The sequence below is a fragment of the Barbus barbus genome (genome assembly GCF_936440315.1).
Source record: "Barbus barbus genome assembly, chromosome: 7".
NCBI classification, from domain to species: domain Eukaryota; kingdom Metazoa; phylum Chordata; class Actinopteri; order Cypriniformes; family Cyprinidae; genus Barbus; species Barbus barbus.
The window spans coordinates 1,865,676-1,889,568 of NC_136735.1; the positions used below are offsets into that span (position 1 = coordinate 1,865,676).

A 23,893-nucleotide genomic window follows, 5' to 3' on the forward strand; every position below is an offset into this window, starting at 1 on the left:
CTTTCTCTCGTTCAAAAATACATTGAAGTTCAGTGGCAAATTCTCACTAGTTATCTTCTTTAAAACTAGGAGCAGATCATACAGGCTGTCTGTCGAGCCGCAAATACTTCTCGATTAACATCATGTTCTCCTCAGTTAGGCATGTCAAATCCCTCCGAAATCATCATAACTATATTAATTTTAAGTAATAATTTAGTAAAGAGATCGATGAACGAGCAGTCAGTCAGGCAGCAAAACAAAATGACCGTTAATTTTTAAATTCCGCGAGCGCGGGGTTCTGTGGAAGACAGGAAGCGCGCGCAGATCCGTAACGAAGATGAAACTATGATTTCTGTGATATATATTATTCATGAACCAGGTGCACAGACGGCGCTTAAGCCAGGAGGCCAGAGTTCAATTAGGACATTTAAGTAATTTTATAAGGGTTTCTTAAAGTCAAAATGTTTGTCTTGGACTAGGCTTAAGACTAGTCTGTGAAATTATAATTTAAAACGTGTTTTGATTGATTTAATTTCTGCATTTTAATCATTTAAACGAATTTCAGGGTTTTAAACACAAACATCGGAGCCATTGGAAAGATTTTACAGGGTTATGAAAATAACCAAATAACCATTAATAGATCAATTCAGCTCTCTAGTCCTTCATAATCATAAATTTGGAGTTTAAATCAGTGTCTGTCCATTATAATAGCCTCTGTCCAGATTTATTTATTATAGAGTTAGAAAAAGTTATTGCTATGTTTAAAGCTGATGTCATAAATGTCAGTAGTTTTTCAGTATTAACAGATAAAAGAAGCTGGCAGTTTTGTGTTCACATGAGGCCAATATTCCAAAACATCCCATAAACATTTCATTATACCCTTCAAATATATCTCATCTTTCTTTCTGACATACTGTGAAATTCAAGGTGCCACAAAACAGAGAATTTGTTTCTATCATATAGTGATGAAATGGATAATTAATAAACTATGGCTCTTTCTCGATTAAAAGAAACCTGTGTAACAGAGAAACCGAGTATATTTGCCAGTGACTCTTCTTCATACATTCATCATGCCATTTCATCACACAAAGCTTTTTAAAAACCTTATGAAATCCAGGCGCTCATATTATTGTAGTATTTTGTTTTGAAGATTTTTATAGTCCTGTCTGGTTTATTAAAAAAACATTGCTCTGCTCTGTACATTTACAAACACAGTTACAGCAGCCTGAACAAAACTAAGATTAAAACTCAAGCGTCAGGAGCCCAACTAAAGCAAACCCTGATCGCCACAATGATGAGACCAAACTAAACGTTTTCAACAAAACAACTAAACTTCTGTTAATTCTCAAATCATTTTTATAAACATATGACAGAAATAAAGTCAAATTGTAATGTGTGAAGCTGGTAATGCTGTTTGTGGAGTTGTTTAATCAGATCTTGAGAGATTTAATGGTGTCTTTTCAGTTGAGTTCATCTAAGGCTGTGGCTGGTCACCACTGTAAGGTCCACAGAAGGTATCCAATGGTGGATGAAGGTTTCCTGCGTGTTTGGTCTTTTCAGTGTGCAAAGTTCTTCAATTTAAGTTAAACTCTAATCTGACTCCATTTTATTATGACCTCGTATTTAGCTTGAAATGCAAATTGATTGTTTGTCTATTTCTAATTAGTATTCTTCTGATATTTGATTATTCTAGTTAACTCTTGACTTTATATTTACTCGTTCATTCGGTTGCTCATGTCTTTAACAAGGATGCAACGTAATCTACTAGAGTCAATAATTACAGAGTAAAACAGAATAAGGTCAAATGTAACCATTTATTATCAGTCAGGTAAATACTGTATGTATTATGTCAATTACACAGCAATTCAAAGAGATCAAATCATATCAATACAAAACATTGAATTCTCAAAGATAAATCTACGAGTATAGGATGCAAACCTGACTTTATAGAAATACATAGTGTGAAGTATTGAGAGACACACACTACGGGCTTCTGGCTACAGAATCACCCCGATCCTTTTACAACATTTCTTTAAGTACCCTGGCCAAGATAAACATCCCCGAAATAGAGACAGGAACTAACAATTGGAATTTGCTTGGATCAAGTCGAGTTATAACACCTTTAGGGACAGAAGGTAATTTGCATGAAAACCACTGGGAACTGGCCCACCCTCTACAGTGTGCAATACATCGCTAAACTCTTAGGATCTGTATTACCTTTTAGTTTACCTCTTGTAAGAATGAGACCGTTGTACCAGACGCCCTGAGACAATTCAAATGATACCAAACATGACTGTAAATATCACCTGTAGAACATTATATTCTATTGACCATTCTGAGTGAGCTGGGTGAAGGGAAGGATGGGTGAGAGGAAGAGGGGATGAAAAGGAGCTGATGCATATGTGAGAGAGGCATTTTCCCACATCTTCTCTCAGTGGGATGTGGAGATAGATGTCTGTATGTTCATGCACTGTGTGTGTGTTGTCCATCTCAGGAGTTCAAAGTGTCTGAGGTGCTGTAATTCTTACACTACATTAAAAACTAAATGACTGATTTCAATCAACACAAACAGAGAAAAGCACAGAAACACACTCAGCAGGACTTACTGTCTATATGAGGATTTATTACACATTTATGCTGATTCATGTTATTTCACTGACAGAAGTTCAGCTGCAGTATTAATGTCATGAAGAGAAAAGGAGAGACTCTATAATAACACTGTTACTGATTTATCATGCAGCTCAAAGCATTATGGGTAGAATCTGATTCATCAACAGTTTCACTGATGATCCAGAACCAACCCAAAACCCAGGATAGAGGGTTTGAGTGAATGTGGTCTGGACTGTGTGGATGAGGCTCATTGTGTCAGAGACGCTGTAGAAGGACAGAGTTCCTGCTCTGTGATCCACAAACACTCCTACTCTCCTGCTGATGGACTTCACAGGGAGATCAGTCTCTATGTTACTGTGTCTGAATGAGCAACTGGAGAAAGAGCAGATCAAACTCCAGGACTGATCATTACATCCAAACCAACACTCATTACCCCATCCCTTCCTGCTGATGCTCTTATATGACACTGATATACGCACAATATCTCCACTCCACTCCAGCTCCCAGTAACAGCGTCCACACACACTCTCTCTACACAACACCTGATAATAATGATCAAATCTGTCTGGATGATCAGGATATGGCTGATCTCTGCCAGTGTAAGTAATCACGCTGTTGCTCTCAGACAGACGGAGGAGATTATTCACTGTGTTCAGATCCAGAGTGAGCTGATGGGAATCTGATGGAGATAAAACACATCAGAATCAGGAATTATGAATCTGTTTGATCTTTTCATGAGCTGAACTCTTCATGTTCAGTGTCTCAGTACAGATGACCAGATATCCTAATCATCATTTACATCAACTATAAACTTCTTCTTTCAGCTTCTACAGAAGAACATGAACACAATGAGTTTTTCTGTTTGTTTTCTTACTGACTTACATCGTAGGAAGTCCTTCCTGGTTCTGGGAACAATGTTGGTGAGTGTGACTGTGGAAATGAACAGACATGAACAGTGTGATTCTCATGATCCTGCATCCATTTGTTCACACTACAAGCCACACGATCCCATTCATTTCAATGCAGAGCTGGCGAGTTCCGGCGACCGGATGGGGCGTGTCCAGCGACTCCACAAAGTTCAGAATCATTCAACTTTATGCAAATGAAGAGCGACTTTCAGGAGAGACAGCCAATAGGAAAGAAGACATTTGATCTCAGGTGATCCTCTATGCCATAGATAAACATAGCAAGGGGGAAAAAAGTAGGCTGTTTCTCATTCATTTTTGTACACTGTAAAAAACGATTGCGCTAATTAGCTATCATAACTTAACATTTTGAGTTAAGTTAACTCTGGATTGAACTTGAGATAACTCAAACACCAATGTTTTTCTTTGCTGATCTTATCAGACTTAAAAGAATGAGTCAACTGAACTCAGATATATCAGTTAACACAACTGCTTCAAACATTTCAGCTTTAAATAGTACAAATACCTGCAAATGGAAACTAATTCATATTTTATGATATCAATACATTTAAAAATTTATTGTACTATTGATTAGATTAAAAAAGTAAGAATTTAGATTTTTTTTCCTGAATGAGGCCAGAAGAGTCTTCTGCAGCACAGAATTACAGCTGATCTTATTGTTTCTGTCCAGACTAAGAGGCTCCAGTTCACTGGATAGGTAAGGTTTGTTTGTATATAACCGTAGTTTGAGCAGTATTTCTTTTTGTATTTTTATTAGCATGCGAGTTCTCTAATTCTGTTACTCAAACTCAAATACACGTTGGCCATAATTAATGGCACCCTTTTATTCAATACTTTTTGAAACCTCCATTTGTCAGTTTAACAGCTCTAAATGTTCTCCTATAATGTCTGATGAGGTTAGAGAACTCCTGACAAGAGATCAGAGACCATTCCTTCATCCAGAATCACTCCAGATCCTTTAGATTCACAGCTCAATGTTGGTGCTTCTTCTCTTCAGTTCACCTCACTCATTTTCTACAGAGTTCAGGTCAGAGGACTGGAATGGCCAGCAGAAGCTTGGTTTTGTGCTCAGTGACTCATTTTTAATGTTTGTTTTGGATTATTGTACTGTTGGAAGATCCAAACATGACCCATTATAAGATTTCTAACAGAGTCAGTCACTTGTTTATTTTTTATCTGTTGGTATTTGATAGAATCCATGATGCCATGCGTCTAAACAAGATGTCCAGGACCTCCAGCAGAAATATAGGCCCACAACATCAAAAATACAGCAGTATATTTCATTGAACACATGGGGTACTTTTTATCCCTGTGTTCACCAAACCCATCTTGAGTGTTTGCTGCTAAAAAGCAAATTTTTTAGTTTCATCTGACCATAGAAGTCCGTTCCAGTCATTTAACTGAATATGCTGGAGTTTGTTTTTGGATGAGCTAGGAGAATGTTTTTTAAACCCTCCCAAACAACATGTGGTGATTGATATATATATTTATATTATTATTTTTTTACTGTATGTTTGTTCAGTATTGTTCATGCAGTACATTTTTGTATTTTGCAGTACTGTATGCTTTATTCAGTATCGCTCATGCAGAACATTACTCTGTATTTTATTCTGTTTTGTTTATATAATACATCACTGTATGCTTAAAGTATCAGTTAATGAACTGGTTTTAGTGGAACAATAAAATCCAGATGATTTATCCTCAGTTAAGACAACTTGTCATTTTAAATTTGTTAAACTGATATTGTTCATTGCACTTTAGTCTAATCAGCTTTATTCTTAGTTAAGACAACTTCACAATTTAAGTTCACAAAACTTAATATTTGAGGCAGCACGAACACTAAGTTGAAACAACATTTTATTTTTTACAGTGTACAGACTTATATTTAGTATTTTGCCTCCAAAATGTTTGTATGTAGTGGCAAGAAACCTAATTTGCTGTCAAGGCAACCAGTAGTGAGAACGCCCACTAGCAACCTCATCACCAAGTCACTGCTAGTGTGAACGCAGCTTAAGACATTTCTAATATGATGCTCTCCATGATATGAGAAGATGATAGACTCGTTTCTGAGAGCAGACAAGTAAGGCTCGCTGCAGTCCACAAGATCCAAGTGGCGTGGTTGGATCCACATCTAGGGCGTGGAGATGGGTAGGTTTAGGTATATGTAAGGTGGGAGGAGTTGGATCTGGATCCAACCACGCCCCCTGGATCTTGTAGGCTGCAGCGACATGCTCCTCAGAGCAGATGAATCTCCAGGACTTTACCTCTGTCTGAGATCTTCTTGAGCTCCTCTTTGCAGAAATCCTCTAGTTTGACTCTCAGCTGATGGACAGATTCTCTCAGGTCATCCAAAGAGATGAGAGGAATGAAGAGATTGTCATTTACGTCTATAGATTCAGGAGGAGCTGAGAGAGACTGGAAACTCTACAGAAAACAGAAATCAACACTCATCAGCTCCACACTTCACCCAATAACCTGCTCCAACATCAGATTTGACTCAACCGATCTTTAGTAACTCAATCCAGCACTTTCACAGCATCAGCTTTATTCTCCTCATATTCATTAAATCACATTAGAGCTACAGATATTTGCCACTTACACTCTGTGAACTTTCTAGGAAATAGTTTGTATGATAAAACAACTGCTAAGAATATAAATGTCATCTAACAGCTCAAGCTCATCAATGGAGTCTCGTTGTAGGGGTTGAGCAGATTTGCTCTGGAAAATCAGCTGAAAGGCTATGATTAGATTCAGAGCCGGCCCAAGGCCTAAGCAAACTAAGTGGCTGCTTAGGGCCACCAGAGGACCCCCAAGAGTACTCTACATGAAATTACACTTTATTTTATTTTATATTCGTGATATGTCAATGGACAGTGGTAATTATACAAAAGCGCAATATTAAATAATCTATTCATATAATTTTATTATATGAATAATACATATAATTGACTTCATGTTTGGGTGATCCTGATTTCATGATCAAATTCATCAAAATGATACAGACAAATAAAACTCAAGTTTGAGGATCACCTGATTCAATTGTGATGAACGTTACTATACGAATATGCTATATTACAATGATTTCACCATGATGTAATAAATCAGAAGGAAAAGCTGAAATGTTGGTGAAGTTTTGAGCTGTTGATGGCGCTAGTGGTGTTTGACAGCTAAATATATCTTCCAGAAGAAAGCACAGAGAAATGATACACTTGTAAGCCACTTGTAAGTGGCGTCTCTTTCAGAAGAAGATGATCAGATGAGAGTCTGACTGATGATTATATAATAAGACTCTCATGAAATGTTTCTCTGTGAGTCTGGTGTCACAGCAGGATCTGCTTAAGTCCACTATGATGCTGTTCTTCTAGATCTGTGTTACCTGCAGGAACTGGATGTGATCCTGTGTGTGTGAAAGCTGCTCCAGCTCAGTGTCTCTCCTCCTCAGATCATTGATCTCCTGCTCCAGTCGCTCCAGTCGTCCTTCAGCTCCACTCACTGCTTGCTTTTCCTGATCTCTGATCAGCCGTATCAGCTCAGAGCGGCTTCTCTCAATGGAGCGGATGAGCTCAGTAAAGATCCTCTCACTGTCCTCCACTGCTGTCTGTGCAGAGCGCTGTTAGACACACAGTGATTCAGGATTCAGTGAGTCTGAACTGAGACTGAGACAAACTTCTCTTCTTCTCCAGACTCACCTTATGAGACTCCACAGCCTCTCTCAGCTGCTGGAGATCTTTCTTTCTCTGCTGGATTCTCTGCTGGAACGTCTTCTGCGTCTCCTTCAGCTGCTTTTGCAGGACAAACAGATGATAGTGAATGTCACAGAAAACCACTGGCTCCAAATCATCATGTGAACAGATGAATCCAGGGAAAGTGGAGGTGATAACTAATGGCTGTAGGTTCAAACTCCAGAAAGGATGCCTGATCATTTACCACAATCATACATGAATTAACATAAGGAGTGTTTCACACCACATATATAAGTATTATAAAAGTGAAACTGACACTGACATAAAGCTTTACACTGACAGTGTTTCTGCTGTGTTCTGCGGCTCTAAACATAAAATAGATGGACTAAGTGAAACTATAAATGACTGAAATCATCTGGATTCTGTCAGATTTACTAAAAGTCGTCTGTCAATGCATTTAACCTGTATTTTGATTGACAGTCAGAAGTATATATTTTGTCAAAAAATGTGACTAGTTCACTCCATTATTTTATGTTGCTTAATCAAAGCCTATTTGTTACGTCCCATGACGTAAATGTTGTGTATGTTGGGAGATTATCACATGTTTTTCTCTGCTCCCTCTTTCTCTCTATCTCTCTGCTAAGCAGCTCTCCAAATCATCCGCAGCCGATTGTAATTAGCAGCAGCGTGGTTTCCCTGTTACAAAGTGTGCAACGGATATAAAGGAGCAGAGAGACACAGCTCGGGAGGAGTCCCTTATCCGCTATCCCAGAGACGGTGTTTGTTTAGTTGCTCTTGAGCAATCTGTGATTTGTAAACTTACCAAGTGTGGTTACAACAACGTTACTGTTGAGACTGTGTGAGTCTAGTTTGGTGATACCGTGTAGGGTTTATCCTCTTCCAAACTTTTCTCCTGCTTTTCTTTAGTCAGGGAGAGAGGTAAGATTGTCTTGTATCTTGTTTTTCTTTTATGGAAGTTATTTTGTTATAACCTTTAGAAAGACTGTTTTGTTTGTTATTTTGGCATTTGCTCTCTCCTGACGACTTGGTTATTTAAGTTGATTATCTACTGTATTATTTTTGGTTTATGTTAATGTTTATGTTATGTCTATTTTTGACATTTGATATTCTTTTGTATCATGACGTTTAATATATGGCTTTGTGTGAACCTTTATTGTAAGTGTTGATGGTGAAAGTGGTAAGAGCTGGGATGGAGGAAAAGGAGATTTCTCAACGTTCACTTATTTTATCACATCTTTTGACTTTGTTACTTCTGCTCTGAAACTCCTAGACTATAGAGTGGAACGCAACACTATTATACAAAAGACTGTTAATAAAGGCATTTGAAACTCTTCAGTTGCTGTTCATCTCTGCTGCAGTGTGAATGCTGTAAGCTGTTAATATGGTGCTGATGTAAGCACATATGAAATGAGAGTCTAGTGTTAAATACCTGTTTCTCTGTCCTCTGTGCTGCAGCTGATACAGTGTCGTGGTTTTTATGTTCATCCATCGTACACAGCACACATATACACTTCTGATCAGTGCGACAGAAAACCTCAAGGATCTTCTCATGTTTCTGGCAGATCATCTCCTGCAGTCGTCCAGTGGCTTCAGTCAGATTGTGTCTCTTTCCTTTAAACCAGCTCTCATGTTGTTCGAGGTGATTCTGACAGTATGAGTTCAGACACACCAGACAGGACTTGACGGCTTTGTGTTTTCTTCCAGTACAGACGTCACACTGAACATCTTCAGCGTCACAGTCAGCAGAGAGTTTAGTCTTCTTCAGTTTCTCCACCACTTCAGCCAGCATGGTGTTTCTAGCTAAAGCAGGTCTTGGACTGAAGGTCTGTCTGCACTGAGGGCAGCTGTAGACTCTCATCTGATCCTCCTGATCCCAGCAGCTTGTAATACAGCTCTTACAGTAACTGTGTCCACAGGGAATGGCCACTGGATCCTTCAGGAGATCCAGACACACTGCACACGTGAACTCATCCTGAGAAAATCTGGCTTCTGTCATTTTACTGCGTGAATACAGAGACACAAACACACAACAGCTCAACTACACTTCAGTTTCTCTTTTCCTGAACTCAAGTGATTTCTGTTTCCTGCTTCTGTGTTTGAGAGAGGTGTGTAAAACAGTTTTGTCTGTAAAACAGGTTCCTCAATCCTGCTTCAGTTTAGTTTCGACACACCTGACTGTAATTAAACACAAAGACCTTGACTATTTAATTCAGGATGAATGAACATCCGATCCATGCTGAAAGATACACTACTACTTACTGAATAGTGTCTCATGTAATCACTCAATGAGTGTTTCAACCGCAGCTAGAAAACATTGTCACATACAAGAAAATCCACAGTGTCCATAAACTTGAGAAAAATAGAGAATTTTGCAAAAATTACATTGAAATATTTACTCAATTGCTCTTTTTTTTTATAATTCATAAAAATGAATAGATATAACGTTATTATAAAAATAGTCTAATATGAACTTGTATACAAACCAATTGTTACTTTAACCTTAACAATAATTTAGAAAAAATGAGAAAAAAATAAAGTGTACATTACAATAAGATTTTTAATGTTTTAAAGAATTCTCTTCTGTTCACCAAGCCTACATTTATTTGATCCAAAATGCAGCAAACGCAGTAATATTGTGAAATATGTTTACTATTTAAAATAACTGCTTTGTTTGAATATGTGTTAAGATGTAATGTATTTCTGTGATCTGCAGCTGTATTTTCAGCATAACTCCAGTCTTCAGTGTCACATGATCTTCAGAAATCATAATAATATACTGATTTACTGCTCAACAAACAATTTTTTTTAAATCATTATTATTATAAATATTTAAAACCGTTGAGTCATTTTTTTCAGGATTATTTTAATGAATACAAAGATCAAAAGATTAGCATTTATCTGAAATAATTTTTTTTTTTAATTATTTATTTTTATTTTATTTTTTTCTATAAAGGTGAGAATCGAGATATTTCATGATATAGTTCATGCGTTAGTTTGGGAATGTTTCGAATAAAAAGGAAAAATAACTAAAACATAAGTGCTATTGTGGCTGCTGTGTGTCACATGACCCCCCCCCCCCCACACACACACACACACTCGTGCCCCCTCAAAAACACCCCTGCTCATGACCACATTTACTGGAATTTATTATGCTTTATTGTAGGCTTATTTGTGTCAAATTAAATCTAACTTGTAGAATTTATATGAGAGAATCTGTTAAGGGAATAGATCTATATTACAACTGTGGCATGTTGTAGATATTGGTTCTAAATGTGCAGGCGATTGTGTCTTCATAACTGTTACACCTGGCTCAAAGATGACGCGGCGGAATCAATTTCAAACATAATATTTATCACAACAAAACAATGACACATAATTGGATCACGGCTCTGGCAAACTGCTCGAGCAACAAAGGAGCAGCCGCCCCAACGAACTCTCGCACCAGGTTTAAATAACAGCCAAGACGAGCATCAGGTGTGCTCCAGTCACGCCTCAATCACAGAACCTGCCAATGAAAGAAGAAAACAAAACACCCAAACCAACACAATCCTAACACACCCCCCTAAAACAAAATATCCCATCAAAACTAATAACTTATATACTTAAAAGGCAGGTCAATTGGAGACAAAACCATCTCACTCCACCACAGGGGCACGTGCCAGGGTATCTGCCAAAACATTCTCAACTCCCTTAATGTGTTTAATCATCAAATTATAAGGCTGTAAGCACAATATCCACCTCATTAAGCGTTGACTCGGACTCTGCAATGAGTGAAGAAATGTCAAAGGATTGTGATCCGAATAAATGACCACTGGGGACCCTCCCCCCACATACACATCAAAATGTTGTAGCGCCCACATCAGTGCCAGCATTTCCTTCTCAATAACAGAATATAATTGATATGAAACTAGCGTGAGAAATAACTAATTGGATGACTGATACCACCATGTTGAGTCTGGAGAAGAACCGCTCCTGCTGCCACTTGACTCGCGTCAACCTGAATTTCAAACGGAAGACCACTTGGAGGCGCTGCCAAGACCGGGGCATCATTCAGATTATTATAATTTCAACACTTCTACATGATGTAGGCTACACATTGCGCCGAAATAAGTTCCTAGCAAAGATGAAGTAGCCCCATCACATTTTAAATGAATATAATTGAACTATGCCACGATCACATGTGAGAGGAATTGGAAAGTGGCTGTTTACTAACAACCTGCTCTTTTGTCAGGATTGCAAAATACATGACATTACTACACAGTAAAAGAAGAAGGTTCATACTGATTACTCTAAGATGTCATCACAGAGATATTATTTAATAAACAAGATAAGGGCGATTAGTTAAGGAAACAAGAGCTATCGAGTATTTTAGAATTTGTACGAATCCGTTCATTTGTCGTTTGAGCCTTTTTAGTGAGCTATTTGAGTTTCTTTGTATGTGTCGATGGAAATCAAAACTTTCATTTAGGGTGGAGAGGAAAAACAAAAGAACTGTACTGTTTTCACATCTGGTTTCAAACTATTCCTCTGCTTTCATCTTAGAGAATATCATGAGAAACGGTTGGTTTGTGCTCATTCTCAAGGGCACACTGCTGGAAGTTTACTAAGTTGAGCTAAAACACGTGGTGAAAAGGGAAATAACCAAACACAAAAATGGTCTGATAAATACGTTCATTCAATCAATTGATTTAATATGTTGATTTAAAAACATAATTGCTAAATGCACATTTAGACTGATTGAATATTTTGCTTGGCTTACACAGTTATACAAGTTTTTTCTTTAAAAGTTAGTCAAGAGAGTAAATAACTTGGTCAAAGGGAGGACCAGCATCCAGTTTTGGTGCTGATGAAAAATATAAATAATATAGCTAAAATATAATAATTAATATTCAAAAAGATTACATTACTGTGGCAAACCAGTAATTCATTAAATAAACTAAAATGTGGCTTCAGATGTGAAAATACAGTGTGTTTTATTTTCAGTGAAATCAAGCAGATCAGTTGTTAGTTCATAAACATGTCATTTTTACACTGGGACAAACAGTTTAAGATTACAGGTCCACATCTTGGGTTGCAACTTGAATTAATCCACTACTTTGCTTATATATTTTTAGAATAATGAAAATGGCAACCACCAGCACACACACTGCACTCACAGAGATAATCAGAGGTAATACATATGAAGCTGCTCCGTTATTGCACTCAGCATCAGTCGTTTCTGTTCCTTCCTTGACTGTAATTTTGCCAAGAGATTCACAGCTGTTAGAGAGAGAGGTACTCAAGCTGAACTACTAATATATCTCCACTGATGAATGTATAAATGTCATTTAAGAAGGTGGTAAAATATTGATACTTACTTTGTATGCACTCTGCAGAATGTACCTTGTGAATATGAACCAACAGGACAGTCGTCACACACTGTATCCCTGAATTCTGTTCCTATAGAAACACATGCAGAAAAACAAAGTATCAGTGCTTCTGTTTCAACCCCAACAGATATAAAGGCAGTTAGATTGTGATGTATTCAGTATAGCATCCGATGCACAAAATTAATCTTCACATAACTAATTAATAATCCACCTATAATCATAATTTAGTAGATTATTTTTCCAGGTGGTTTTGTCAGGTGCAAGGTCAGTCATGAGGAAACACATTCACAGTACTTTCTCCAAGTGCAATGAAGATTGTAAAGCTGCTTTAGAACAATATGCATATTTCCATAATTCAGTTATGTAATATAAATGCAAGCAGTTTTTGATTTGTATGGATGTTTAGTAAAGCTGTTTAAACGGTAACAGACTGACCATTTTGGTTGATGTATTGTCCAGGTGAGCAGGATGAATGTTTCATGGCCTTTTTACAGTTTGAGAGCAAATCTATACAGTAATAACCCGGCAGAGGTTCACACACTGTGTCTGATATTGATGTACATGCCTGCTTTACTCTCAGCCCATTACCTTTGACACGAAGGAAACAAATGAGTCAATTGTATGGCAAGTCATCTGGATAAAAAAGTTATGCATTAATATTTAGTTTGATGTACTACTCACTTGGATCACAGACAGAGCACGGCAGACAGTCTGTCAGTCCATTAGGAGCATCAGTGTAGGTCATCATAAGGCATGAACCACATGTTGTGCTTGTGTACTCATCACAATGTTTATGAACTCGCTTTCCTAGACAATATAAAAAAACACCAACACATTTATTATTCATTATTTATACATACCACATGAAAATAAGAGCATATTACAGTTGTTTGTTCTTAACAGTAATACTGAACATTTTCAAGCCTATAGGGTAAAAGTACCATATGACTCCTTTAAGTATAAAGTTTAAGACTTCATCTGCAACTACGATGGTGATCAGTGAAGAGAAGTCTTATGCAGGACTTACCTGGATCACACATTGGGCAACACTCTCCATTAATGTCATATTCTGCATTCTTACATGCTGCCATGCAAAGCACAATGTTCATGACGAGGAGAAGGAATAATTCTGATAGATTATAAAATATAAACATCAGTGAAATAAAAAATCATCACTGGTTCCGAGGTGGGGTTTTTGTTTCATGGAGCTGAAAAAGAGATTTGTATTAGATGGCTTTAAGAAAAATAGACGGAAATAAATTCCCCAGTGTTTAATTATTAAACATGTTGTCAGTATGCCCACTTCCTCTCTTTTAAATCTATTATACTAAAATGTATGGGTCTCAAACCTAAAGGTTCAACATTATTTTTATAAACTTTTAAAGGGGTCATATGATACGATTTCAAGTTTTCCTTTCTCTTTGGAGTTTTACAAGCTGTTTGTGCATAGATAAGATCCCTGAAGTTGCACAACCAGTCTCAAAACCAAAGAGATATTCTTTATAAAAGTTAAGACTTGTCCACGCCCCCCTTAAACGCCTCATTCAAACACGCCCCACATGTCTACGTCACTTAGAGCTCTGCATTTCAGCCCCAGTCTGACCGGCCCCAACTTTTTTTACGCCCCCAGGGCCGGGCTGAAGATGACGATCCTGACTCGACATCTCCTCATTAGATGCACCTTTAGAGAGAAGTGCATCTTTACGGATTATGATTATAGTGAAAGAGTTTTTGCTTTCGATTTGATTTATTTCATTAAGTAGTCATTTAAAGCTTTCTGTAGATATATTTGTCATGTCTTTGAGGCATGTATTCGCTGAGTTTCGGTTCATTTTTGTGAAGCGCTCCTGTTCAAGACGAGACGGCAGAAAGCGCATCATGTTTGATTTCTTTATTTTATAAAAGCACAACTTTATTTTATAAAGTATTTGTTGATATTGTGAGTGCACACAAATAAAAGTAGACCCTTTACAGTTCTGAATAATGTATTACTCTTATGATCAAAAATTCCAGCATATTTTAAGTTGTTTCCATTAAAAACTAACTGGATCTAACTGAACTAACCTGGATCATGTTGTCATGTGATTCACTTGCATCTAGACACAAACTATGAAACTATGATAGGCTATAGTTGGCAGTACTATTAACACAGGTGAAGAAAGAGTATCTCAGGTATGTTTACTCACATGAGGAATTTGTTATGGTGGTGACAGGGGCTTCCACAGCACAAACAGAGTGACAGTGACGAGACGAGACACAGATGATAAAAATAGAAGAAGTCAATAGGAAATAATAATATATAACACTTTTTTTAAAGAAAATTTCAATAAAAAATTATGCTACTTGTGTGTAATGTACAAATGCAAGGACATGTAAGTAAGAAGCTTGGTGTGTTAGACGCATGTATGAATAGTGTTTTTTGTAAAGAAAGATATTGTATTATCTGAGAATAAAATGACCTTGATTATGTATTTTGAGTATTTCATTTTCCATTCGTCTTTCCCATAGGGATTTTTAAAAAGTCTTTGCTAAAGAGCTGTAATCCACGAATCAAGCCAACCAGCTCTGAGGGGAATCACAACAGTACAAACTTAGATTTGAAGCAAAAAAGGTTTTGAAAAAAGACAAAAGCACAAGAATGTACTTAACAGCTTTAATGAGGGAAAGAACAACAATCCCATGAACCCCTGCTAATGACAATCAAATTTAAAAAATGGAGTAATATAAAACTATCAATGTACAGTTTCTGATTGAATATGTATAGAAACTATACATTTAAAGTTTATTGCAAAATATGCATGTATATGTTCAAATATTTAAGTGTTTTGAGACCATGTGGAGACTGTTTTGATTATGTAATTTACAGTATTTATTTGGCTAGCTTTGCTCTCTGATTGATTGTATTTTCTTTACAGCATCATGAGTTTTCACCAAACACAATAATTAATAAGTGAATTATTAATAAGTGAATGCTATTTTTACTTTCAGAGCCCGACTCTTGTGCTCATAGAAAACCCCTTGGAGGGCAAAACAAGGCTTTCCTCCACTGAACACAAGTTGTTTTTTTACAAGGTTTGTATTAAGTAGTAATGTGATATTATAAGATATTAAAAGGCCAAATTCAGGCAAGCAGATGAACCCCAAATATAAACCAATGCATAAACATTGAACTTTTCACATTGAGTGTTTTCCCATAGAAAACCTTTATAAAGAAAACATTAAGCCATTTAGTGCATTGTGTTCATATTCTTGGCTCATATGCTTGACTGTATAAAGTATGCTGAACTTCATCTTTTAATATGTTAACACACTTTAAGTGTTTTTCACATTAAACAACATTAAACATTAAACGTCACTATAGAAGAAAAACACGTCATCAGCATGTGCTAGTGGTAAACACTAAAGAGCATGATAAATCACACTTTGGCAGCTGTAGATTTTATCTGTGCTAAAAAAAGGGAAGTGGCGAAAGAGGAAGGGATAAGAGCTTGAGGTAAGAAGTCTTATGATTTAGTGCCATGTCACATTGATTTCATGTTGCATTTTTATTGGCTGTTCAGTAAACGTGGGTCGTAACAGCAAACACACTGTGCAATGATGAATTTCTGAAACGGTCAGAAAATGATCGCAGGCTATCTTTGGTCGCAAGATCGTGACAACGGCCATCTTTGAACCTCTCTCACTGTACGACATAAGAGCACCGATTAGGAGCCACAATCACAGAAATCACCACGATTGTTTCATGATGCCAATCTTTCATCTGGGACAGACGAAAATCCTGCGGTGTGTCTCGGGCTTTAAGTAACCTAACCCTGAAACACAATCTGCTCTAGTGTTGGGGGCGTCCTTGAGATGCCGTGGTTGCATTTTCTTGGCTCTTCCTTGTATTTTGTGCAAAACTTGATTTCTCTTCCCCTTTGAAGAGTTAATTTGTTTTCATGCACTGATTTTATACACTGTTTATGCTCTCCATATATTTAATGTACTGCAATTAGTGAGTTCGTGTATCTTTTGAGAGCTTTTCCCATGTTTTGGCAATGACTATTCACTGGATGACATGCCAAAATCTGAGAAACGTATGCATACTTATACCAAATCTGCTAACGTTGTGGACCCCATTGGATGTGTGTCTTCCAGAGTCTCCCGGAGCAAGCCCTTTGATGAAAATGCAACGCGCAGCCTCAGATCCTTCAAATGCTGTCCTGTTTGAAGCAATAGAGAGAATGGGTAAGAAGCAGGATGAGTTTATGGAGAAACTTTTGGAGATTGAGAACTCCGTCACGTCCCATTCCATCCTCATCTCTGATACAAGAGTTGACGCTGTTGGTAAAAAGTCAGAGGATACAGCTGCTAAATCTGATGAAATGGACTCTCAGCTGTCTACTTTGGCTGCAGAAAACAAACGTTTATGGGATAAAGTAGATGAGTTGGATGCCTTTAAGAGATTATGGGATCTATACGGATCTCAAGTATTCCAGCATAGACGGCGCTTCACTTTTATGCAGGGGGTGTTTGGGGGTAGATAGTTCTTCTGTCCTGTGCCACTGAAGATCGGAGTCAGATTCTCCTCATAACTGAAAAACTTATTTCTGATAACCAAACCAACGGGCAGCGCGAGTGCAGCTGCAGTAGTGTCTGAAAAAGTTTGGATATTTGTCATTCCGTACTTCATCTTTAAGTTTCTCAAGAGTAATCGGCAATGCGATCGCACTTTTCACAAGATCCATTTCAGCTGTCACAAGCCAAGGGTGAATCTTAATGCTTGCGTACATGCTTAAATTGAAAACTGCATAACACACCACACAAGACCATTGCTTCAAATTGCCTGTCCAATATATATATATATATATATATATATGCTATGTATCTTTAATTTTGCAAGTGTGCGAACCCGCAACCTCGCGGCCAAAAGTAGGCTATTCTGCCTTAACCAGCTACATTAACCTGCTGTTTAGCTTCACTTGCTTTTGAAAGGGTCATTTATATTATCATGTTCATGTGTCATGGTCAGCTCTGCTGAGATAAATGTGCTATATAAATAAACTTTACTTATTTACTTACTATGTGTATTATGAAGGCCTGGTCGAGCGCTGATGGGGTGGTGACTGGGGATAAGTGTCCCGTCCACAAGGCCAATTACTCGTGGCGTACATATATAAACGATGGCGTGACAGAGCAGGATGTTTGTGACTGAGTGAACACACCGCCACACCGAGGTCTTACTCAGCCCATATCCATCCCCAACCACCTCCAGAAAACTCCCAACAGCATAAAAACGGAGAGCCTCCGTCGAGTTTGTCTTGACAAAGTTGGACCAACAAGATGTAAAAGCTGCTGAATTTGCTCTTGTGGCAGGCAAACATTTTTGTAGCTGAAATTGTAGCAGACTGAAACCGTGCTTAGAAGAAACTGTTGCTGTTTCCCAGTCTGGCTTCAAGAAAGGCAGGCACATAGCAAATAATAAACTGTTAGTGTTAGATATTTTCGACTATAAGGAATCGGTAAATGATAAAGCAAATATTTTATTTTTAGACTTTTATAAATCCTTTGATATGGTCGAACACAAGTTCATGTTTGAGTCTTTAGGTTTGGTTTTGGCTCTTCTTTTGTTAAAATAGTTAACACAAAAATGTTAATAGCAATGTGTCTTTGGTAAATGGTGTTTCTCCATGGTTTGTGATTAGTAGGGGTATCAGACAAGGGTGTCCCATTTCACCATTTTTATTTTATGCTTCTTAATATTTTTATCACTCATTGCTTAGATGTTCAGGGTATTCTAGTAGCATACTTTTCTAAATAGTCAGCTGGCGGATGACACCTGTCTGTTTCTAAAAGTCAAGAAGCAGTATTTTGGATGCTTTGAATTTATTTTCTAATGATTATGGTCTCTCAGTGAATCGAAATAAGAGTGAAATTACGCCTGTTCACAGTCTGGACAAAGATCAGGTCGAAGGTATTGAGGTCAAAACTTGTGTAAGATATTTAGGCATTTTAATAAGTAAATCTCCCACTGATAGAATTGTAGATCATTTTTCACAAATGATACAAAAATCAAAGAATATCTTCAATTGTTGGTTACAAAGAAATTTAATCATTTATGGTCATGTTTTAGGGCATATTGTTAAAGAAATGTGAAATGCCCAAATTATCCATTGAAGGCCTGGAGCTTTATAATGTTAAATCTAACAATTTCTGGATTAGAAGAATCCTTATCAAGAAGTTTAGTTGTCATCCCAAAGCATTTTATAATGGAAATTAATGACCCTTTTCTTTCTACTATAAAAATATGGGTCGGTATTAATACGTTTCTGTTACCTAACAAGATGAAAGAACTTCACTACACAATTCTGCAGAATTACTATCCCTGTAGTTCTTTACTCTCAGAAATGTATAGTCCAGGGGTCAGAAAGTAAAAGTCCTGCCATATGTTTATTCCACCCATGAACTCAGCAGCTGATTTCACCAGAACGGTCTGGCTTGCATGCTCAGACACTTGCACGTCCGCGAGTGACGTCACTTGCAGTCTTTTTTATTTTTTTTATTTTGTTCTATTTATTGATAATTCTTTGTTTGAATCTCTCAACATTATACAACAGTAGCCAGGTGGTGAAGACAAGAAAAAAGAAACTAAATTACAATGTCACTTGCACTCTCCGCTATCTGCGACGTCACTTGCGTTGCCAATGGAGACGAGACGCTGTGATGGTTAAACGATTAAAACTAATTTAGTGCAATAACGAACAGGGTCCTGCAAGTCATCTGTAGGAGAAAAACACAAGACCTGCAAATCCGTGGCTACAGAACAGCAGAATATGAACGCAATGCGCAAAGTTTCTAGTTAAGCGTTTTCCTCCTGTAGAAAACCATAAACACTTAATAGGCTTGTTTGAGATAAGCCAAATCTGCGCAGAACCGATCACCGGTGATCAGCGCGAGATGCATGCCGATTAGAAATGTGTCCGAGTGCGGTCCGCCTTGCTCTGATGTCATGCTGATTCTGCAGTCGAGCGCAGTTGCTCTCCACCAAAGCCCACATGCTAATTTCTTAATTTAAAATGTTTTTGTTTCATATTAATTTTGAATAATAATTTGCTGTACACACTTTTCCTATCATTAAACATAAAATTCAAATTTACATTAAGGTGACAAACAATTGTGTAATATATTTATATGGAATATGTTTAATGTAAAAAAGGGATAGTTCACCCAAAGATTTTTTTTTGGGGGGGGGGTAAACTGTCCCTTAAGTAGGATACACATAATTAGGTTAATCAGCTGTGACATATCCCACTCTGAAATGTTTAGCCCATAATTAGGGATAACAGTGTAAATTTAGTGCAGCATCTGTGTGCTCCTCATTTCTCATTATGGCTTTGATTATAAAAGGCATCCACAAAGTGCGATAAAGAACAGGAACGCGATCTCTTTTATTGCTGACGTTTGCAGTCCAACAACACACCGAGATTCAGGAAGTGTCCGGCTTGCCTGCACTTTTTGTTTTTATTTTTCGAATAATAATCACAGAGCAATATTCGACTATTTGTGCGCACCTCTACTAAATAATACCTGTTTAGATACTGTGTACAGCGAATAACAGTCTTTCAACCATGTGTGCTCCCAACCACATCCATCCTCACACTGTAAATATGGATCACAAAATTGTATTAAAATAATAATAATAATAAGTAAAGCAGGGCAATTTCAGTACAGCAACATTAAAACGAAAGAGGAAAACACACACACAGAGAGACACGCACGCGCGCACATACACACATATTGGTAAACATTATACTTACATAAGACACAAAATCTAGCTCATATTGCTAAAAACATTATTACAAAAATGCTGCTGTCGTTAAAGCTGTTAAAAGTTGAGAAGGAAAAATCTCTGTCTGTGGAAATCCCCCAGTCACATGTTCATTTGTGTAGTTCACATGATTCCAGACAAAGAACTGATCCTGAAAGAAGTGAAAGCCAATAGAAGAACAGCAGCACCCAGCACTGCTGTTACTGGCTTTCTGTGGCATTAAATAACATGTGTCACATGTAGCATGATAATAGTTTTACATCCATTGAATTCTGCTGCACTCAAGATAAGTATAATCTCCTTATTTGTTGCATTATCATTATTTTTCTGTAACTCCATGTGCTGAAAAAATTGAGAAATAATATGTCATAAAAACCTTTAAAATTGCCAAAGTAAGTGTCACACAAGTGACAAAAAATGTCTCTAAATAAATGCACACACACACAAAAAATAATTAATCTGTCAATTATGTGTATTCATAAAGTCAAAAGGTAATCTAATAATGGTAATCTAAATTTAAATGTAAAAAAATAAAATAATAATAATATAAATATCAAAAGTGGATGTTTCTGTAGAATGACCCAGCAACAGAAACAGTTTTTATATATACTCATCTGTTCAAGAATAAAGTTCAGCATATATGGTTTCACAGACAAGGCTTAAGCCTAGTCCTAGACTAAAATGTAAATCTGAGCTGTTTCAACTAAAAGAAACTTGCACTGACTGATCTTGAAACATGTCAGTGTCTTTGATTTGTCTTAAGATGCACACAAGTAATGCTTTTTTGTAAGGCATGTTTATACAATTGAACTATGGCCTAATCCTGTCTTAGTCTAAGCCCTGTCTGTGAAACCAGGCCATAGGCTTCTAAATACCGATAAAGTACAGGTATATATGCTTTTATCAGTGTTTTTGATAAAAATGACTCAAGATAACAGTGCGACTACACTAAAAAAAGCTTTTACTGTTATAAAAACAGATTTGTGAGCATTATTGGAAATGAATTGTTAGAATAAACACGTAACACATCTCGTGCTTGACCTCGGCGGCTGGTCTCGTTTTGCTCTCACGCTACTTTGATGGCACGTGTGATCGTAAGGCGGCTGAAATGTCGGACAAATGAATGCATTGCTTTTGTCAGACGGCAGCCCATCTTTGCTGTGCCGCATGAAGTCGAAAAAGGTGTTTTTAAACACAAACGTGAGTGAGTGTTTATAGGTGTATATGCACGGATCAAGTTTATATGTGTATGCAAGTATAGGTGTGTCTGCATGCAGCAAGTTTATGTGTATTAGCGAGTGTCTATAGGTGTATGCATGCATTACGTTTATATGTATATGCAAGTTATTCACAAGTGCATTCATTACTAACATAATATGTATTGGTGTGGATTTCATATTAGTGTGCACGTGTATTTCATATATATATATATATATATATATTGAACATCCAATAGTATACATGTATATGTGAGTAATTTATATGCACGTGTGTTATGTATGTATTGATAAGTGAAGTTTGATTTATGGTATCGTTTCTTATGGTTTAGATGCTACAAGAGAGAGTGCCACTCTGCTTCCCGATCAATATTCAAGAACGGAGGAAAGGTCTTCAGACCCACAACCACAGAAGTCATTCATTTGATGTACAACCTGTAAGTTTTTGTTTGTTTTTTTACTTTTCTACTCTATACACAGTACTGTGCAAAAGTTTTAGGCCACTAGTATTTTAAAAATGGTTCTCACACAGAGATCTGATCTGATCCTCATCAGTCTGTCTGGACATGAAGAAACTGAGACAGATAAATCCAGAAGAACTGCGGAGAACAACGTCTCCAAGATGCTTCATGAAAGCTACCTGCAAAGCTACAGTACTGTTAAAAGTTTTAGGCACTTGTGTAAAAATGCTGTTAAATGAGGATGCCGTCAAAAATAATGCCATAAATAGATTTCCTTTATCAATTAACATCTATGAAGTAAATTAAATCATCATTTAGTGTGAGTATCCTTTGCATTTAAAGCAGCTTTTGGCCTAAAGCAGAGCTTTGCAGGGAGGATTCTAGAAGCATTTTGGAGACGTTGCCACAGTTCTTCTGGATTTAGTCTGTCTCAGTTTGTTCTGGTTCTTCCAGACAGACCGGATGATGATCAGATCAGATCTCTGTGGAGCGCTGGCTGTTTTCAGACTCTTTGTGCAAACAAAAATCTCACTGGATTATTACAATTAATGGCAAAATGAATGTTTGGAAATGAGAACTGATATTTCCTACAGACACACTACAGCAAGAGATCAAAATAACTGCCTTAAAACCATGTTTTTTTAGCTGGCTAAAATACTAGTGGCCCAAAACATTTGCACAGTACTGTGTATATATATATTGGGGGCTTTAAATTATGCCATGTTGGTTGGAGGAAATTTAGGTAGACAACGAAGAAGTGCCAGTAAGCAGAAAGAAACCTAAATCAGTAACACAATAAATATTTTGTTTTAGCCGCCTTTACCAGACTCACAGGAAAACCCTGATGGTGTGGCTGATTTCCATAAAATACACTTAAACGTTATTTAAGTCAACTTAAATGTTACAACTTGTAAAAATGTAAATGATGTTGCCAGAGTTGTGTAATTAACAGGTGGGGACCAACATGGTGATGCATTATTTTGTGGTGATGCATCACACCGTCGCCATTGTTTCGGGCCATGCTATTGGAACGGACTTGTTGCTTGAGGCGGTTTATCTTTTTCAAGTCTGTTTTTGTGCTTGATGTTAGCTACACTAACATCTTCCTTCCTGGGAGTTTCTCCAGCATGCAGTAGATCATATTGATGGACATGAGTATTTGAGGGCAACAGCTTTTCTGGCCACTTGTAATGTTTTAATGTTTTGTCACATGTATTGTCTGTTGTAGGTCTCTTCGTTTTAATGGCACAATGTTTGGACCGATTGGCAATAATCAATTTCATAGTGTTATGATGCTGCAATTTTGACAAAGAATAGGAATCTACAGTACCTAGTTTACACAGTTTTGTGTTTTAAAGAAACTGATCTACAAAAAAGCATTTTATTTGTGTCTGTAGGGGTTGGATGTTATGTTTTAAAAATGTAATGTTTAAAAAGAAATGTGATTAAACTGATATTTACAGTTGCATTTTTTTGTGTTGAGTAACTGTACATTCCTTTGTGATTGTTATGAATTATTATTGGTAAATATAGAGGTAGCAAGGCAATGAGACAACAAATAACCCAATGTTTAGGTCATGTTTAACCCAGCATCAGAGTTAGCCTGACCCACAGGTTGGGTCAAAACAACCCAGCCTGTGTTCTGTCCCATAGTTACCCAGCGGCTGGGTTATTTTTTTAACCCTGCATTTTTAGAGTGTATATATATATGTATACAGTGCCTATAGAATGTCATCATGACCCTTCATTTTATGTTGCGTTATGTTAAACTGCTTTAAATGACTTTTTCCCACATAAATCTACACCATAATGACAAAGTG

General features: G+C 37.1%; 4 protein-coding genes across 18 annotated transcripts in view; all 4 read right to left on the reverse strand.

The window, feature by feature from the left end:
• Positions 1–23,893, reverse strand: part of LOC306872949 (uncharacterized protein) — an 819,728-nt gene that overhangs the window by 590,351 nt on the left and 205,484 nt on the right. The window lies entirely within an intron of this gene.
• Positions 2,721–4,911, reverse strand: LOC306872259 (tripartite motif-containing protein 16-like; the record flags this gene model as incomplete). Its single annotated transcript, XM_079420756.1, has 3 exons — positions 2,721–3,268; positions 3,472–3,519; positions 4,890–4,911. 3 exons carry the CDS (start codon positions 4,909–4,911, stop codon positions 2,721–2,723), a joined length of 618 nt encoding a protein of 205 aa, XP_079276882.1.
• Positions 5,021–9,291, reverse strand: LOC306872926 (uncharacterized protein). The gene is made up of 4 exons (XM_079421861.1): positions 8,649–9,291; positions 7,205–7,297; positions 6,892–7,125; positions 5,021–5,939 (listed from the first exon to the last, which is right to left on the reverse strand). Exons 1-4 carry the CDS (start codon positions 9,213–9,215, stop codon positions 5,751–5,753), a joined length of 1,083 nt encoding a protein of 360 aa, XP_079277987.1. The 5' UTR covers positions 9,216–9,291; the 3' UTR covers positions 5,021–5,750.
• On the reverse strand, positions 11,875–20,610 carry LOC306872934 (tumor necrosis factor receptor superfamily member 14-like). 15 transcript variants are annotated; one of them, XM_079421872.1, is made up of 8 exons: positions 20,385–20,539; positions 16,675–16,790; positions 14,775–14,804; positions 13,616–13,796; positions 13,270–13,395; positions 13,024–13,176; positions 12,577–12,658; positions 11,875–12,452 (listed from the first exon to the last, which is right to left on the reverse strand). In XM_079421872.1, the coding sequence occupies exons 4-8, from the start codon at positions 13,740–13,742 to the stop codon at positions 12,428–12,430; spliced, it is 513 nt and encodes a 170-aa protein (XP_079277998.1). In that variant the 5' UTR covers positions 13,743–13,796; positions 14,775–14,804; positions 16,675–16,790; positions 20,385–20,539; the 3' UTR covers positions 11,875–12,427. The 15 variants fall into 15 exon arrangements, with proteins under 15 accessions (XP_079277998.1, XP_079278001.1, XP_079278003.1 ...); XM_079421875.1 differs by having other exon boundaries at positions 16,681–16,790; positions 20,385–20,507; XM_079421877.1 differs by having other exon boundaries at positions 13,616–13,717; positions 20,385–20,484.

Bases quoted from the DNA above. Each gene is read 5' to 3' on its own strand.
- LOC306872934 (XM_079421883.1), bottom strand. The intron at 13,718-16,674 runs GTATGCATACGT...ATAATCTATCAG, and splicing joins CGTTAGCAGATTTGGTATAA to AATTATTCCTTCTCCTCGTC. The intron at 12,659-13,023 runs GTCAGTCTGTTA...GTGTTTCTATAG, and splicing joins ACAATACATCAACCAAAATG to GAACAGAATTCAGGGATACA.
- LOC306872926 (XM_079421861.1), bottom strand. From the start codon at position 9,215: ATGACAGAAGCCAGATTTTCTCAGGATGAGTTCACGTGTGCAGTGTGT. The intron at 7,298-8,648 runs GTATTTAACACT...GTCCTGCAAAAG, and splicing joins CACAGAGGACAGAGAAACAG to CAGCTGAAGGAGACGCAGAA. The intron at 5,940-6,891 runs GTAACACAGATC...TGTTTTCTGTAG, and splicing joins ATCACATCCAGTTCCTGCAG to AGTTTCCAGTCTCTCTCAGC.